Below are 15,129 nucleotides of genomic sequence, written 5' to 3'. Positions count from 1 at the left end.
TTGATATTAATTATTTTAATCGTCATTAATTTACCTTAATTCTAGTTAAAGATAGCTACTGTTGACGTTTGAATTCAAGCGTATGCCTCTTTAACAATTTTTGGAAATTTAGGGGATATAAGGCGATTGATTTACAAAAAAATTATAACAAAACCCACAATTGCGTGAACCATTGGGGGAAGCCCTACCATTGGGAGGCTAGACGTTTCTCGTAATCCTAACGATAGGACTAGAAGCCAAAAATTGCTCTATGCGAACACGTTTGCTCCGATTTGCCAACTGCGAGTCTGCGAACACAGACACGTCCAGTGTAATACCTCTCCTTGACGTCATCGTCACTCGGAGAGGTAAAAAAAAATCAATCCCCTGGCTTAAACGCAATAGTAGATTTATTATATAATTGAAATTACATTCATTATGTAAAATAAAATGAAGGCACATACTGTAATTTATTTCTTAAAGGAAAAGACCACAACTTTTGCGTGTTAGTTAAAAATCATGAAACAATTTTCTAGTAGTTTGTATTTCTGAATTAATTTTAGTTAATTAAAATATAAAACCATTGTAAAAACGGAAAGATATGAGGCGCCATTGCGTTTTTATAACTGTGACATTTCACGCAATTTGGCTATTTATGGTCACGTGATGGCGCTATTGCTTTATTATTTGTCTATTTGGAAAGTTAAAGAATACACGCCTCATAGTGTAACATTTGAGATTTTGTAAAGGTTTTAAAAAAGGTGACCTTTTTCTTTAATCTAGTAGTAGTTGGAAGACTTCTGGTTATTACGTTGTAAATCGTAATTACACGACAGGGTTCAAATTAACTTTAACAACCTCGTATAAATAAGGAGGCTCTTTCATTCTCACGTAATAACACCCGTGATAATTCCCCAAATCTTCCAATTTCCTCAAAATAATTGAACATTTTCTAGCACCAATGAAATGTTTGTCATTAAAATTATTGTCACAGTCAATAGATCCATTGTCGCCAAAATCCAACTCAACCTTCACGTGATTCATTGGTTCTTCCACTTCCCCTAATTCCCGCTTCGATACATCGGAATCTGAAACCTGAATTGCTTCGATTACTGGAAGAAACTCATCAGTATCGTTTTCTAATTTAATACAGTTCAAGTCAAACGCTGAAGTAAAATTATCATTTGATAAGTTTTCGGAGGATTCGCCATTCTTCATTTCTTCAGATTTTTGGCGTACATTTCCAGTATTAAATTTGCAAATGGGAGGCCACGCATTTGATGAAGTCATTTGATCTGATTTTAAACCAATTTTTTCCGATCTGCAAATATTAAACGCTCTCGAATTTCCGGGTTCATCAGGATCTGATTCAGAATGACCATCGTTCGAGTTGTCAACTTCAATAGTTGTTGAACCATTTGGAACTGGCTCCGAACAAACTTGTCTCAATTTTGTTGCATGCTCAATTGCAGTATCAGGTGCTCTAAATTCATTCGAATTCGAAGATGATCTTTCGGTGTTTGCCTGATTTGCTACGGTTGAATTATCTTTCGTAACGACTTCGCTGTTGACTTTTCGACAGATCTTTTCGTGAAAAATTAAGTACCCGCCAAGTTTGTAAAGTTTTCCACAAAATCGACATTTTAGATGGAAATTTGATTTATCATATTTAGATTTAAATTTGGATGAGATATTTTTTGTAATTTTTCGATTAGTTCCTAACTTTGAAGGATGAAGTCTAGAAAAGTGTCTTATTAGAGTTTTCTTTGTCTTGGCTGCGAAGTTACAAAAATGACACTCAAACGGACGCTCGTCACTATGAATCATCATGTGTGCTTTTAAATCCCTCTGGGTTCGAGTACGATGTTCGCATGTATCGCATTTGAATGGACGCTCGTCACTATGAGTCATCATGTGTGCTTTTAAATCCCTCCGTCTTCTTGCACGGTATTCGCACATATCGCATTTGAATGGACGCTCATTACTGTGAGTAGCGACGTGCTCCATTAAATGGGCACGACTTCGGCTACGGTGTTCGCAAATATCGCATTTGAATGGACGCTCGTCACTATGAGTCATCATGTGTACTTTTAAATTACACCTTCTTCGAGTAGAGTAACTGCAAATATCGCATTTGAATGGACGGTCGTCACTATGAGTCATCATGTGTATTTTTAAATCCCCCAGTCTTCGCGTACTGTGTTCACAAACATTGCATTTGAATGGACGCTCGTTACTGTGAGTCACGACGTGTTCCATTAAATGGGCACGACTTCGGCTACGGTGTTCGCAAATATCGCATTTGAATGGACGCTCGTCACTATGAGTCGCCATGTGTACTTTTAAATCCCGTCTTCTTCGTGTACGGTGTTCGCAAAATATCGCGTTTGAATGGACGCTCGTTACTGTGAGTGGCGACGTGGTCCATTAAATGGGTACGACTTCGAGTACGGTGTTTGCAAATATGGCATTTAAAAGGACGCTCCTCACTATGAGACGCGATATGTCTCTCTAAACAATCCCTTCTTTGAGTAATTGCAAAAATCGCAAATTAATGGGCTTTCATCACTTGGTGTGGCAATGTGTTCCTTCAAACTGTCACTACTACGACTACGGTGCTCTGAAATATTGAATGGACGCTCGGTACTGTACCCCCTCCGTCTTCGTCTACGATGTTTGTAAGTGAATGGACTGCGAGTCACGACGCGTCCCTTTAAGGTTTTCACAAATGTCGCGCTTGAATGGACACTCGTCACTGTGAGCTACAATATGGTTCTTTAAATGATCCAGTCTTTGGGTAGAATAGTTAAAAATATCGAATTTCAAGGGAAGATCCTCATTGCACGATGAAAAGATTCTTTGGTTGAGAGTATTTTGATATGTGAGTTGCCCAATCTGAAAAGGGTTGATGACAATTTTTGAATAATGAAACTCTTATCGCAGATAAATTTTAATAGCTCCTATCGATGAATTAAAGACTGAGCGAAAACTTGGATATTTGAGGGCGAGTTTAATCTCTGTCCACTTGCTCCAAATTCTAGTTAACGGCCAGTACAGCAATCATTAATTATTTAAGTGGAGGACTAGTTAGCGGCTTTATGAGTAACTAAATTTGGCAGCTAAGCTCTAAAGGAACTGCATGTAGCTTGGAAAAATATGTATCGCATTCGCCTAGGTAAAAGCAGACAATCTCAAAGTAACAAGACGTTTTCTGTAATTTGGCTACAAGTAACCAATCTGGTTTTTTTCAGTTAATCTCTTAAACCATGGATAAAGAATGCGCGTGCGGAAATTTGTTTTCACTCTACAGGATAGGCAACTCCCTATCTCGAGCGACAGCTTATTCTGTATATACTCTGTAACAATATCGGTTGTCACCACGCGCAAAGCTAGGTCTCGATGTAATCCAGCCTTGCGCATGGTGACAAGAGACAAAAAACTTCAGGATATTTTAAACGATTTTAAATCCTGAAGATCCTGAAGTTTTTTGTCTCTTGTCACCATGCGCAAGGCTGGATTACATCGAGACCTAGCTTTGCGCGTGGTGACAACCGATATTGTTACAGAGTATATACAGAATAAGCGGTCGTTCGAGATAGGGAGTTGCCTATCCTATAGCGTGAAAACAAATTTCCGCACGCGCATTCTTTATCCATGTCTTAAACTCTCTATTATGTTGGCCTCTAAAGCATGGTCGTCCTACTGTGAGTCTGTGATGCCAGTGCACATAGACATATAACACTATATACTTCTTTATATGTCTATGCCAGTGCCCAACCTAGTCTCGTTTGCAGACTATAGATACCTAATTAAGAGACCCTTGTAATTGTCCCCGTTTTCATTTTGTATATTCATTCATTACTGCTAGCTTTTCTCTCTGCAATCTCTTGGCTCACCAACGGCGTTGCAACACTGGGGGAACGGCAAAAACTGCCTTTAGTGAAACTAAACTTGATTGTTTCTACTAAAAGGACTAAGTCTATATGCCTTCGAATCTTTGAGGAGAAGAATAACATTGAAATCACCTTTAATTTGAACCTCTAGGGTATGCACGAGGCCATCATCGTTTTGGGACTCGTCTTATTACCGGCGTGGCGAAGTTATGAAAGCAGATAGCCCAGCAGACGACGTGTAAAATGATAAAATCAATCAGGGCCGGAAAAATTCTTATAGGACATGTGTCCAGTGACCCCCTATTTGACTGGAAAATTTATTGGACATTGTCCACTGGCGTGTGCATAAATAGTGTCGCATCCTCATAGTTAAGCTATCAAATCTATGGAAAATTTATTGGTCAAAATGTCCAGTGACCCCCTTAGTTTTTAAAAAAATTATGGGACATTTTAAAATTTTATTGGACAATGTCCAGTGTCCTGTGCTTATTTCCGGCCCTGAAAATCAATAAATGAGGAGGGCCAGAAATAAGCACAGGACACCGGACATTATCCAATAAAATTTTAAAATGTTCCATAAGTTTGTTAAAAACTAAAGGGGCCACTGGACAGTTTGACCAGTAAATTTTTCCCAAGTTTTGATAGCTTGACTAGGGAGATGCGATACAGTTTTTGCACACTCCAGTGGACAATGTCCTATAAAATTTCAAGTCAAACAGGAGGTCACTGGACAGTGGAAACATGTCTTATAAGAATTTTATCTTATTTCCGGCCCTGTAAATGATCGTAGGTCCGTGGGAAATAAGGCGGTGGCACAGGGCAAATGACCAGTTTAAAAATTTCCTGGTCCAGTTTAAAAATTAAATCGGAGGGGGTCAGTGGTCCATGAGACCACTAAGACATTGGGTACGTTCAGTAACCCTCTTTGATGACAGCGCTTACTAAGCGATGCCAGATTTTCACTACTGTACGCTTTTTCGCGTTTCCGGTTTTGACGTCATGATGCTCAGCGCTTGCTCATCAGAAAAACCAACTAATGGATATGGTTTTTTTGATGGCGTGACGTAGCGCTTGACTGTTGTGCGCGGGATTTAAAAATTAAATTCCAATAATGCTATTTCAACAGTAATTGTATTAGTTTTCTTTACAAAACTACTTCTACCATTCAAATGGACATAATTTTCTTAAACAATTTCATTAATTGCGAGCTCGTTAATAGTGGACAAGAACCATTTGCGCTTCGTAACGTTTTGAGGGCCAGTAAGACGTTTCCCCAACCCCATTTTCGAAAACAGCGCTAACTTCAAAATGTGACTTTTCCGTTCAACAACCTTTTACGTCACTGTGACGTCTCGAGCCCATCACCCAAACATCAAGAAAACAGCGATTTCTTTGAGATTTTCGTTACTGAACGTACCCATTATTTCAACTATTTTAAGTGCTGCCAGGTTGTGCCATTTAAAATTAGAAGTTAGTTTTCATCAAATAGGGAGCTAAGTTCTGACCCTGAAACGTCACACCCTTCTATCTCTTACTGGAGTTTCATCTCTCCCCTAAAGGTTGGCAACAGTATTCTGCGCGCAAAAATGCCAACCAGAGGAGGCTGCGTGACATTCAGACTATCTCTTCCCCTAGCCAGTTGTTAGCTCCCTATAGCTTCTATTTTCAAGACGCAAGGGCATTGTCATTGAGCAAACCAGGAGAGTCGACTCTGGCAGTTTCCGTTACCGTCCGGTATAGGCATGGTAGAAGCGTTGCAGAAGCTAGAGCTTCTAGCGGCCTCTAGTTTTCTTACGGAACATAATTAGATGTGCGGGAGGCGAGGGACTAGTTTCCCCAATATTGATATCCCCGTTTTTCCGTACGAAAATCGGTTATCTTAGGCCTAAGCATTAAGTCGACTCTCCTGGTTTCCTCCATGGCATTGTCGACGTTTTCGTGCATTACAACGGAGCCTCCGAAATGAACTAGGCCCATGCATGTCAAATTTTATGTGGGGAAATATCCAGTTTGTTAAGGAAAATATTTTCACCATATATGTGTACGAGGGTCTTCCTTAAATTATCGTTAATATTTTTGGGGTCAGTCATAAAATTTTTATGATACAGAAAAGTTTCATCCTAAAATTAACGTAAATGTTTTTGGAGTTATTCACTTTTTATTGAATCTTTCGGTTAGATTGTATTGATGACAACAAAATAAATTATTTCAATTCAAATAATTCAGTAAGAGTAATAAAAACGTATACTTACAATCCGCGACCTTGGCCCAAATACTTAAGCAGTCGACAGGGTCACGGGGTTGAACTTTGTTTATTTTACGGTACTATAAGCGCCCCCAAGCGTAAAACCACGGCGAACTAAATTGGTTAAAAAAATATTCTCGCTTCGCGACACGCATGGGCCTAGTTCATTTCGGAGGCTCCGATTACAATTTCAATTTACGATCTTCCCAAAACGCCGAGGATGCTAGGAGGACTTTTTTGCCTTAGAAGCCGCGCTCCCTATCCAATTAAACTAAATAAGGTTACAAATAAGCAGGGCTCGAAATCTACGCAAATTAACGAATTATAGAGTCCTCTTTAATCAATTCGACCATAAGTAACTTAGTAACATTACGTATGACCAGACACTACTCATTGCCATAATGCCAAATTGCGTGAAAACGCAAAACGGGATTTACTCAAGTATCTGGCAAATCTAAAACGATATTACAGCTTGGCGTTTATATCAATTAGCTATGCCTTACCAGGGTCTCTTTTAGGAAAATTTTGACAAACAACAAGGTGCATGATTGATGAAAGTCAAGATTCGGAAGCAAACTGCTTTAACGTACTTCATTGTGTTTTCTTGTTAAGTTACTCGTGATAAAAAATTTATTTTTGGCTTAGCTTACCTTGGACCGGAAATCCTTACCAATGTAAATAATTCATAATTCGAAGTAAATAACCTGGAAAATTTATTTAATTACAAAGCCCTCTTTTAAATTTCATTCGGCACGGAGCGTGCCACGAGAATTTTGTTACAAGAAGGTGAGGCGTTACGAGATTGGTCGGAGGCAAGGTTCCTAAAGAATAAAATAGCAGTATGGGTCGGAGGTCCTTATTTCAAAATATCCATAAAATCTGAACCAAATTTGAACTTTAAAATCATTCGGAGATATTTCCTGGATGTTTCATTATGCAGAATGGCCTTATAATTAGTAGCAGAATCAATAAAAAATTCACTTGATTTTTCACTTCACCCTCCCTTTAAAGATTTGGTTGAACACTGGTGTTTTTATATTTTTTACATTCTAAGGAAATAAAATTTAAATTGTAAAGTCAAAATAATTCATTCCTTTGAAAATTAGAAGCAACCGCATTAAATTTCCAAATATTTCAATATTTTATCAGTGTTTAATTTTAATAAACAGTAAAGTTCATTATGAATCGCTTCGTTATGATACGTGTTTCACTAAATAAGCTCTAAGCCTCTTCGGTGTAGAAAACCATTAGAGTAGGGACATACAAGGGGGTTGGCCCATAGCCGTCTCTGCGCAGGCGCCAGAAAGGGAGAGGGAAGGCAAAGTTTTACCCCCTTGTTTTTTCCTTTTAGTTATATAGAACAAAGAGGAGAGAGAGAGAGAGAGAGAGAGAGAGAGAGAGAGAGAGAGGGAGGTGGAAACGCGCTTTATAAAATCCGCCCAAAAAATGGGAAAATACGGGGGTAGTAAAAACAATATTCGGTACGTTTAGTTTTAGCAGGCACATCCTTTGCTCATGGGGGGATTGACCTCCTCGCCTTATCGCTGTCATCCCCTACGACAACTGTGCGCGAGAAAGCTGCGCTCAGGCGCCGCGGTGTACCGTAGATTTACCCCCCGTTTTCACCACGCATGGATCCTTGCTGCCTATACTGATTCTCTCTCCGTCTTTCTCTATTCTTTGGTCAAATCGTCCGTGAGCATAGCATTAAATGAAACTGAACTTCAAGCCTTGACTCACAAAGTTTTTGGTAACACTTTGGTTAACGGAGAACCCTTATTCCATACTAACCTCACTAGAATCCGTTTGAAATTTTGAATCACTAATAATTTTAAGGCTGATTTGTGGTTTTGCATAGGTGTAGTACAAATTTTTATTTCATACAAATCGCGGGAATGGTAAGGTATCTGTAACCCAATTCGAAACAAAATCACTTATTAATCCGATATAAACATCTGGAAAAATCGTTAACCGTTTCCAAAAGGGCCAAAAGTATAACAAAAGCACTTGAATTTTAGAATCGTATTCATTTGTGTCGAGTCAAAAAGATGTTTGTCTATTGTCAAGCGAAGCTGGAGTTCGGTTGCGCGGAACTAGCGTCATTTCGCTTGACTGACTCATATATGCTGTTGACCTCCGTAGTTAGTTCTTTGATCATGTGGCGCAGTTTCTGAATTTCGTGGAATCGATCGTGTATTGAAGTGGGAACTTCCTCATCGCGACCGGATGACCGCCAACTACCCTCGGGATCAGTCAGTAGTCGTACCCTGTCAAGCATTTCGTCAATGATGACGTTGATTTCCTTAACTTCCTTTTGCCTTTTCGATATCAGATCTTCCCAACGATTTTTCAAGTCGTTAGCTTTCTCCTCATTTTTATCTTGAAGTTCCTTCATTTTTTTTATTAGCTCACTGATGCTTTTGTTTCTATTTATTATCTGCGCTAGCACTTCGGAAGCTTCTATTTCTTCAACCTCGATTTGCTCGCTAGTTTTCGGACTTCCATCTTCGTTATCATTGCCATAAATGGAGTTCAGTTTAAATATTAATTTCGATCGTTCATCCTTTTTCGCGTCGATATCATCGACCATCTTCTTTTCGGATTCGCTTCTTTCTTCCTGAAAGGTTTTCGATTCAGTCCGTATTGCTTCAACATCTTCGTTTAAACTCCGCAAAGCTTTCTTTCGTTTGATTACTTCTAATTCGCGTTCCTCGATACGTTTGTTTCTCTCTATTTGTTTGGCTTCAAGTCCTTCAGGAGGATTTTTCATCAACTTCTTCGCGTGTATATATAAGATTTTTTCAACTTCCGGTTTTTTACATAGCATCGCTGTTTGCGTCGCGTTGTAGCCGCTATTGTCAGAAACGTTTATGTCCGCGTCGTTTTCTAGCAACAATTTAATTACATCCAAATGAGCGTCGCGACACGCGGCCAATAAAGGTGTACTCCCGTTATTACGAGGCTTATCAACTAGACATCCTTTTTCGAGTAACAATTTCACTAATTCCAAATAACCATTACTGGCAGCTACGAATAGTGGTGTCTCACCGTTGTTACAAGCTTTATCAACGTCCGCGTTTCTTTCCAACAATAATTTAACTATATCGCTGTTACAATTAGAAGTAGCGTAGAATAAGGCTGTTTGGCCTTCTTGATCGGCTTCGTTAACATCAGCTCCCATATCTAATAGGCATTTGACCACTTCGAAATGACCATTTAATGTAGCGTAAATCAAAGCGGTTAGACCATCTTCATCCTTCTTGTCGGGGTCTTCCCCACTTGCCAGTAAAGATTGCACTCTTTGCAAATCACCAGTACGCGAAGCTTTGTGCAAATACGTCCATCCAAATGATTCTAATATTCGCCACATGTTTTTGGACAATTATTCTGAACAGAAACGGTGTAAACAGGTTATTAGGCAAAAATCGTAAAGATTGTTTAAACATTAGTAACTAAATATTTATTCGTTAACGCTGTAAATTATTATTAGGTTACTAGCCAATTTTGACAATTATTTTATTTTGCGAGCTCACAAATCTGGACCTTAATTAATGAATGAGACTCAAAATAAGACAGCGTTGGGTGGGTGAAAAGATTTGAAATACTTAAAAGCACGTGAGCGTGGAGAGAGGTGGTTCAAAGAAACGAAGTGTTTGGATCTTGGCGTTACGTGGTGCCTGTGACGTATTTAAAATCATTTTTACCCACCCATCTCTGCGAGTTCATTTCCTTTTCTGGATAGAAAAACTGCGACACTAGCAAAGAAGCAAGGGAAGAATTGCAAGGCACGTACGTGGCATTACGAATTGGTAATTAAAGCAAGCTCAATTTCAAAATCCAAAGCAAGGTTTAACGGAATTAGATGCTAGCGCCCGAAGGTGTAATGTTTCAAGTATTCTATATCACCTTGACTTTTTCTATATACTTAATCAGGTTGAGAAATATAGTCGCTGATAATTTCCATCTGTTCTATATCAAAGGACAAAGGTTAGGAAAGATAGCAACGCTTTTCACACGCTATAGCAGAAGTTTATAATACTTCTCTTCGAGAGAAGTGTACCACAAATGTAACGTCATTCTTCCCAACATCGGAACATTTGGAGCAAGGTTACTAAACCGAATAACATACGCGATAAATAGTTCCCTCGTCATTACTCTATTAGCGCTTAACTATTTGCCAAGGCGCTTGTGGATTTTTATCCCTCGTTAAGACGAGGTTTGTGTGTTGATTGCAGGGGATTTATTGCCAAGCAGTTATAGATATAATCCCACAGTGCGATGCCTATCTGAAGTTTGTTGAGCGGAAGAGCAAACAAAAAAGGTGAGCTTGGGAAGAATGACGTTACATAACTAAAGTATTAAGAGGATATAGCGTGTCATCCTTCTTCTATTATCCCCTTCTGACGCTAGGGATGAGGTGAACTTAACTGAGGGAAATTGAGAATGTAAAGACGTGGATAAATAATGATACTCAATTATCTTCGATGGCAGGTTAATCGATATATACTCTGTTCCAGCTAAGGTTGTCAGGACGGGCAAAATTAGGTCTCTATGTAACGTAGCTTTTTGCGTGCTGACAAGAGACGAATGAAATACCCATTTTCAGGACTTAAATCTCGAGATTTTAGATCCTGATCAGTATTTCTTTCGTCTCTGGTCAGCACGAACATAGAGACTTAGCTTTGCGCGTGCTGACAACCGAAGCTGGAACAGAGCATATATAAAATAAGCTGCCGTCGGAGATAGGGAGTTGCCTATCCTATAGCGAGAAAACAAATTTCCATGTAAAAGCAGTAGGGATAAAGAGCCCAATTTCCAAGAAGAAGAGTTCTAATACGAAACTAACTTACATATTCAATTGATTGAATTCAATTCTCTGAGCGTGTACGCGAGGGAATTGGTCCGTAACTAACGAGGAGGACTGAGCAGTTGGGATCCGCGTTTATGGCTACAAATGTCTGAAACTGAAGCGGCAAGTCGAATGAAGTAAAATCCGCCTGCACCTTTTATTCTATAATATTTCTGGCTTATCAAACTATTTTCATATCAGAAACTGATAACGACGCCGCTTTTTTAAAACACTCGTACATTCAAGAGACAAAAAGAATAACCGTTCGTAATGGATTGTAACGTTTTATCAGGAGTTCGGAGAGGAAGTATGAAACTGGCCATAGAGCCAGAAGTTGATGACTTCTTATCCTGGGAAGTATTGGACTCTAACCATATCCGGAACCATCTCTGTTAGCCAACTTCTTATTAGGTCCGATCACCTCGCCACCTACGGCATTTCCCTCATTTTGAGTTGGCAGGCTGATTTGCGCGCCAGCAGCGGGCAAGAAACGAAACTTTAAGGTGTGTCCTGTGGTTTGAGGTAACGAATCAGAAACGGTGACAAGAACAGCTGTTAATAGAGTTTTGTAGAAATTCCGGTCAAACTAGAGTGGGGTCCCAGGCCCACGGATTGTAATGGATTTTCATAGAGTTCTAGCCAGACGGCTTTTCAACGATTGGCGCTGAAGAAGTTTTGAACACGCCCCACAGTTTGAGTGCCACAGCCTCTCGGCGTGGGAGTTTTTTCAGTAGATTAGATAGTTTTCCTAGTGGGAAGGAAACTTTCGACCCTCTTTTACGATTGCCAGAGGCAATTTTGACCTGCAGGGATGGATACTATATAATGCCTTAGTGTCTAATACTTCCCAGGATAAGAAGTCATAAACCTCTGATAGAGCTAATGGTAAAAATCGCGAACAACAAGATTCTGTCGTTGAGCATAGAAAGGATTAGCCTGTTTATGGACATACAACCTTACAGTATATCGTAGTGGTATCTATACTCCTTGGTTTTCGTTCCAAAACTTCCGTTGGCTGGGATCTCCGTCGAAAAGAAAAATGGCGATATGGTGGACGTAGAAACACGTTGCAATTCTTATATTAAAGATACTGGGAATAAATTTGTCCAAACCGTTTTAATTTAACCACGGAATTCTCACTCACACATATCACAACAAAACATCATTGACGATCGTTTAAATGTTTTGTAGAAAACTAGAAACCCCGACTAAAAGCCAACTTCTTAGCCAAGGCTTAATTTACACCGTTCCGACAGAAGCAGACGTGAGCCATTTTCGCTCCCAAAATCACAAGATAAAAATAGTGCTAAACCGGAAGTGTGGAAGTTAATGCGCGTGGCTGCTAAAAATGGGGTAACTATTTTTTGGGAGTTAAGCGGTGTATGAATCCGCTGAGCTTTACGGCGAAACTTTGTTGTTACAGGCTTTTAAACCAGTTTCGTACTTCGGGTTATTAGAGAGTTTAAGCATCCCCTAAACGCGTACGTGTAGCTACCTTCCACAGTGCATTAGACCAATGCATTGTCAAAGGTGGCTACACGTACGCGTATAGGGGATGCTTAAACTCTCTAATATGAACTCCTGGTTTTATTTAGTTTTCCACTTTTCCACGAGGAAAGTAGAATAGGTACAACTTGCCATTTTACTGACGCTGATAACCTAGTAACTACGTCGTCTTCTGACGTTTATATCATATAATTTCACAATAGTTTGACGTTATCAATAAGAGATTTTCTTCAAGACGTCGCCGAAGATTATTAGAACAACATAGATATTTATCAAAAAATTGGGCATGTATATCGAATCTTTAACACACAATTAGTAAAATAAAACAAGATAGCCTCGGCCAGATTAGAGCCCCATCGTTTGTAAGGCTCCATCTATCGAGAACATTATATCTTTGGAAAAGGTATTAGTTAACCTTAATCTCCATCCATTTTAAATCACCAATAAATCACTTTTAAAAGTATCAATGAAAATCAGCAATGAAATAAAATATTAGAGAATAGCCCCTCGACGCGCTGCTTTTAACAGTGCTAAAATGATTACCCGGAACCATTTTTTATCTCACTATATGTTTTCCACTTCCACCATCTAACTCTTCAACCATTTGGTTAAGCCTTACGCTTGATTCGATTAAGAAATAATTATAGAACATTTTCATGTAGGGTCACATATTCCAAATTCAGAATAATAAAAAATATGTGTATATCTTCTTGCCCACGATGTATACCAGTAATAATTTCACTTTTAGATCAACCATGGAACAAAATTTTAATATTTACAACGATTAGTTTATGTTTTACTTTTACATCTCATGAGATATAGTCGTGGATTGACATGGTTAGAAACGTCATACACTGCAGTAAAGCAACGCCTGATGATGATGAGGAAGTGTCAAAGGCGTGACTACATTGTGAAAAAGTGTGTACTCGATATCAATTCTCGTATCGTGATCGAACTAGTTCTCAGTAAAAGCATAGTGCTAGTCGGGAATCGCAGGCCTAGTTTTTATCTCATTGTAGTACAAACATACTTTTATTTATTTGATTGCTATTTTACCGGTAAATTACCATTATAAAATTACGGTAAGATGTAAAACAGTAATTTACGCGGTATTTGGTAAATTACCGACTCGCATCTCTAGGTTAATTGGACCCAAGAAAGGCTTGAAGCGTTCAAATTTAGATTACTTTAAAGAGAGTGCATCCGGCAGGTGTTGGGCTGTACAATTTTTATAAAAATTCGATATTAAACTTTCGACTGTGCCGATATGACACAATGTCGAGTAAGTCCCTTGGGGTTGTATTATTACCTTGTGGTAATATTGATAAATTTGTGTTTGTAAGTTAAATGAAATTTGTATATAATCAACCGACGTTGAAGTTTGCCTGTCCCGAAGAGGGGCCGTAATTCTGGTTCATCAAGACCACTGGGGTAAAGATGTTATTTGTCTCCTGTTTAGATTCACAGCTTATCTGCTTCAATTTCTCTATCTCATGATTCAGTTTTTCTATCTCATGACGCAGTTTGCTAATCTCCAAGTTCTGATCGTTAACTGAGCTGACGATATCCTGGTTTTGATCAGTCAGGTCTTGCAATTTCTGTTCTAGTTCTTCGATGATTTTATTCCGTTTGGTGACCTCTCCATTTTTGTCCTCTAAGAGGTTTTTCAATCGAATTTCGTTTTGCTGTATTTCCACTTCCATTTTTTCATCGAATTTCTTTTTTGATTCCAGCAGAGCCGAAATTTCATAATTTGGTTTCGATATGGCTTCGATCATTTGCGCCACACCGCTTACTTCGGACTCAATTTCGTTGGTTGTTTTCAAACAAACTGCATTTTCATGTTGCGTACGCCACGTCGCTAGCCTGAAGATTGATGTTGAGCGTTCTTTCCTTAATTTTTCAATTTCTTCCAGGGTATTTTGGTTATAATCTTCTTTCTCCCTCGCTTTTTTATCCAGTTCGGCTCGTATTCTGTCAACGTCTCCAATTAGACTTGATATATTTTTACTTAATTTTAATATATCCTTTTCATTCACTTCCCCGGATTTATTTGACTCGGGCTCTTCGGCAGGGTTCTTATTCAAATTTTCCATGTGTTTCAGTAGTAGTTTCTCAACTTCGTTCTGGTTATATTTCGCGGCAGTTTGTAAAGCATTGTAACCATTGTTACTCACGCTAATATCGGCGCCGTTTTTGAGCAACAATCTGATAACATCTAAATTACCCTTCATACAAGCCTTTTTCAATGGTGTCCAGCCTTTTTTACTGGTTATTTCAACATCAGCATCATTTTCTAGCAATAGTCTTACTACATCCGAATGACCTTTTTCGGAAGCAATACACAACGGTGTCAGGCCAGCCTTATCCTTTACATTAACTCGTGCCTCATTTCTGATCAATATATTAACTATATCAAAATATCCCTTCTCGGAGGCGAAGAATAAAGCAGTCCGACCATAATTATTAGTTCGGTTGACGTCTTCTTTACTCTTTAATAACTCTTTCACCTTTTCTTTTTCACCATTACGAGAAGCATCGATCAAAGCCATTATCTCTAGTCTTCGGTTTAGTTGTCTATCACTCTGCAGAGTTTATGCGAATAGAGAAGACGTGGAAAACCTGGAAAAAATAAGGGAAAATAAGGGCAAATCACG

The 15,129-nt window shown here is 38.9% G+C and overlaps 2 protein-coding genes across 3 annotated transcripts; both read right to left on the bottom strand.

The window, feature by feature from the left end:
- Positions 1-430: 430 nt before the first annotated feature.
- On the bottom strand, positions 431-4,136 carry LOC149713093 (uncharacterized). 2 transcript variants are annotated; one of them, XM_089845908.1, is made up of 3 exons: positions 4,005-4,111; positions 3,785-3,891; positions 431-2,874 (listed from the first exon to the last, which is right to left on the bottom strand). In XM_089845908.1, the coding sequence occupies exon 3, from the start codon at positions 2,311-2,313 to the stop codon at positions 805-807; it is 1,509 nt and encodes a 502-aa protein (XP_089702034.1). In that variant the 5' UTR covers positions 2,314-2,874; positions 3,785-3,891; positions 4,005-4,111; the 3' UTR covers positions 431-804. The 2 variants fall into 2 exon arrangements, with proteins under 2 accessions (XP_089702034.1, XP_089702026.1); XM_089845900.1 differs by lacking the exon at positions 3,785-3,891 and having other exon boundaries at positions 4,005-4,136.
- A 2,677-nt stretch (positions 4,137-6,813) lies between these two features.
- Positions 6,814-11,197, bottom strand: LOC149713092 (uncharacterized). The gene is made up of 2 exons (XM_089845960.1): positions 10,968-11,197; positions 6,814-9,504 (listed from the first exon to the last, which is right to left on the bottom strand). Exon 2 carries the CDS (start codon positions 9,485-9,487, stop codon positions 8,180-8,182), a length of 1,308 nt encoding a protein of 435 aa, XP_089702086.1. The 5' UTR covers positions 9,488-9,504; positions 10,968-11,197; the 3' UTR covers positions 6,814-8,179.
- Between the last annotated feature and the right edge of the window lie 3,932 nt (positions 11,198-15,129).

Source organism: Phalangium opilio, unplaced genomic scaffold, assembly GCF_054372755.1.
Source record: "Phalangium opilio isolate 3A_F unplaced genomic scaffold, DU_Popi_V2 ptg000009l_1, whole genome shotgun sequence".
NCBI lineage: Eukaryota > Metazoa > Arthropoda > Arachnida > Opiliones > Phalangiidae > Phalangium > Phalangium opilio.
Note: the sequence above shows the minus strand (reverse complement) of the source record. Positions and strands in the feature narration are given on the sequence as shown.

Coding starts and splice junctions, on each gene's coding strand:
- LOC149713093 (XM_089845900.1), bottom strand. CDS start 2,313: ATGGCGACTCATAGTGACGAGCGTCCATTCAAATGCGATATTTGCGAA.
- LOC149713092 (XM_089845960.1), bottom strand. CDS start 9,487: ATGTGGCGAATATTAGAATCATTTGGATGGACGTATTTGCACAAAGCT.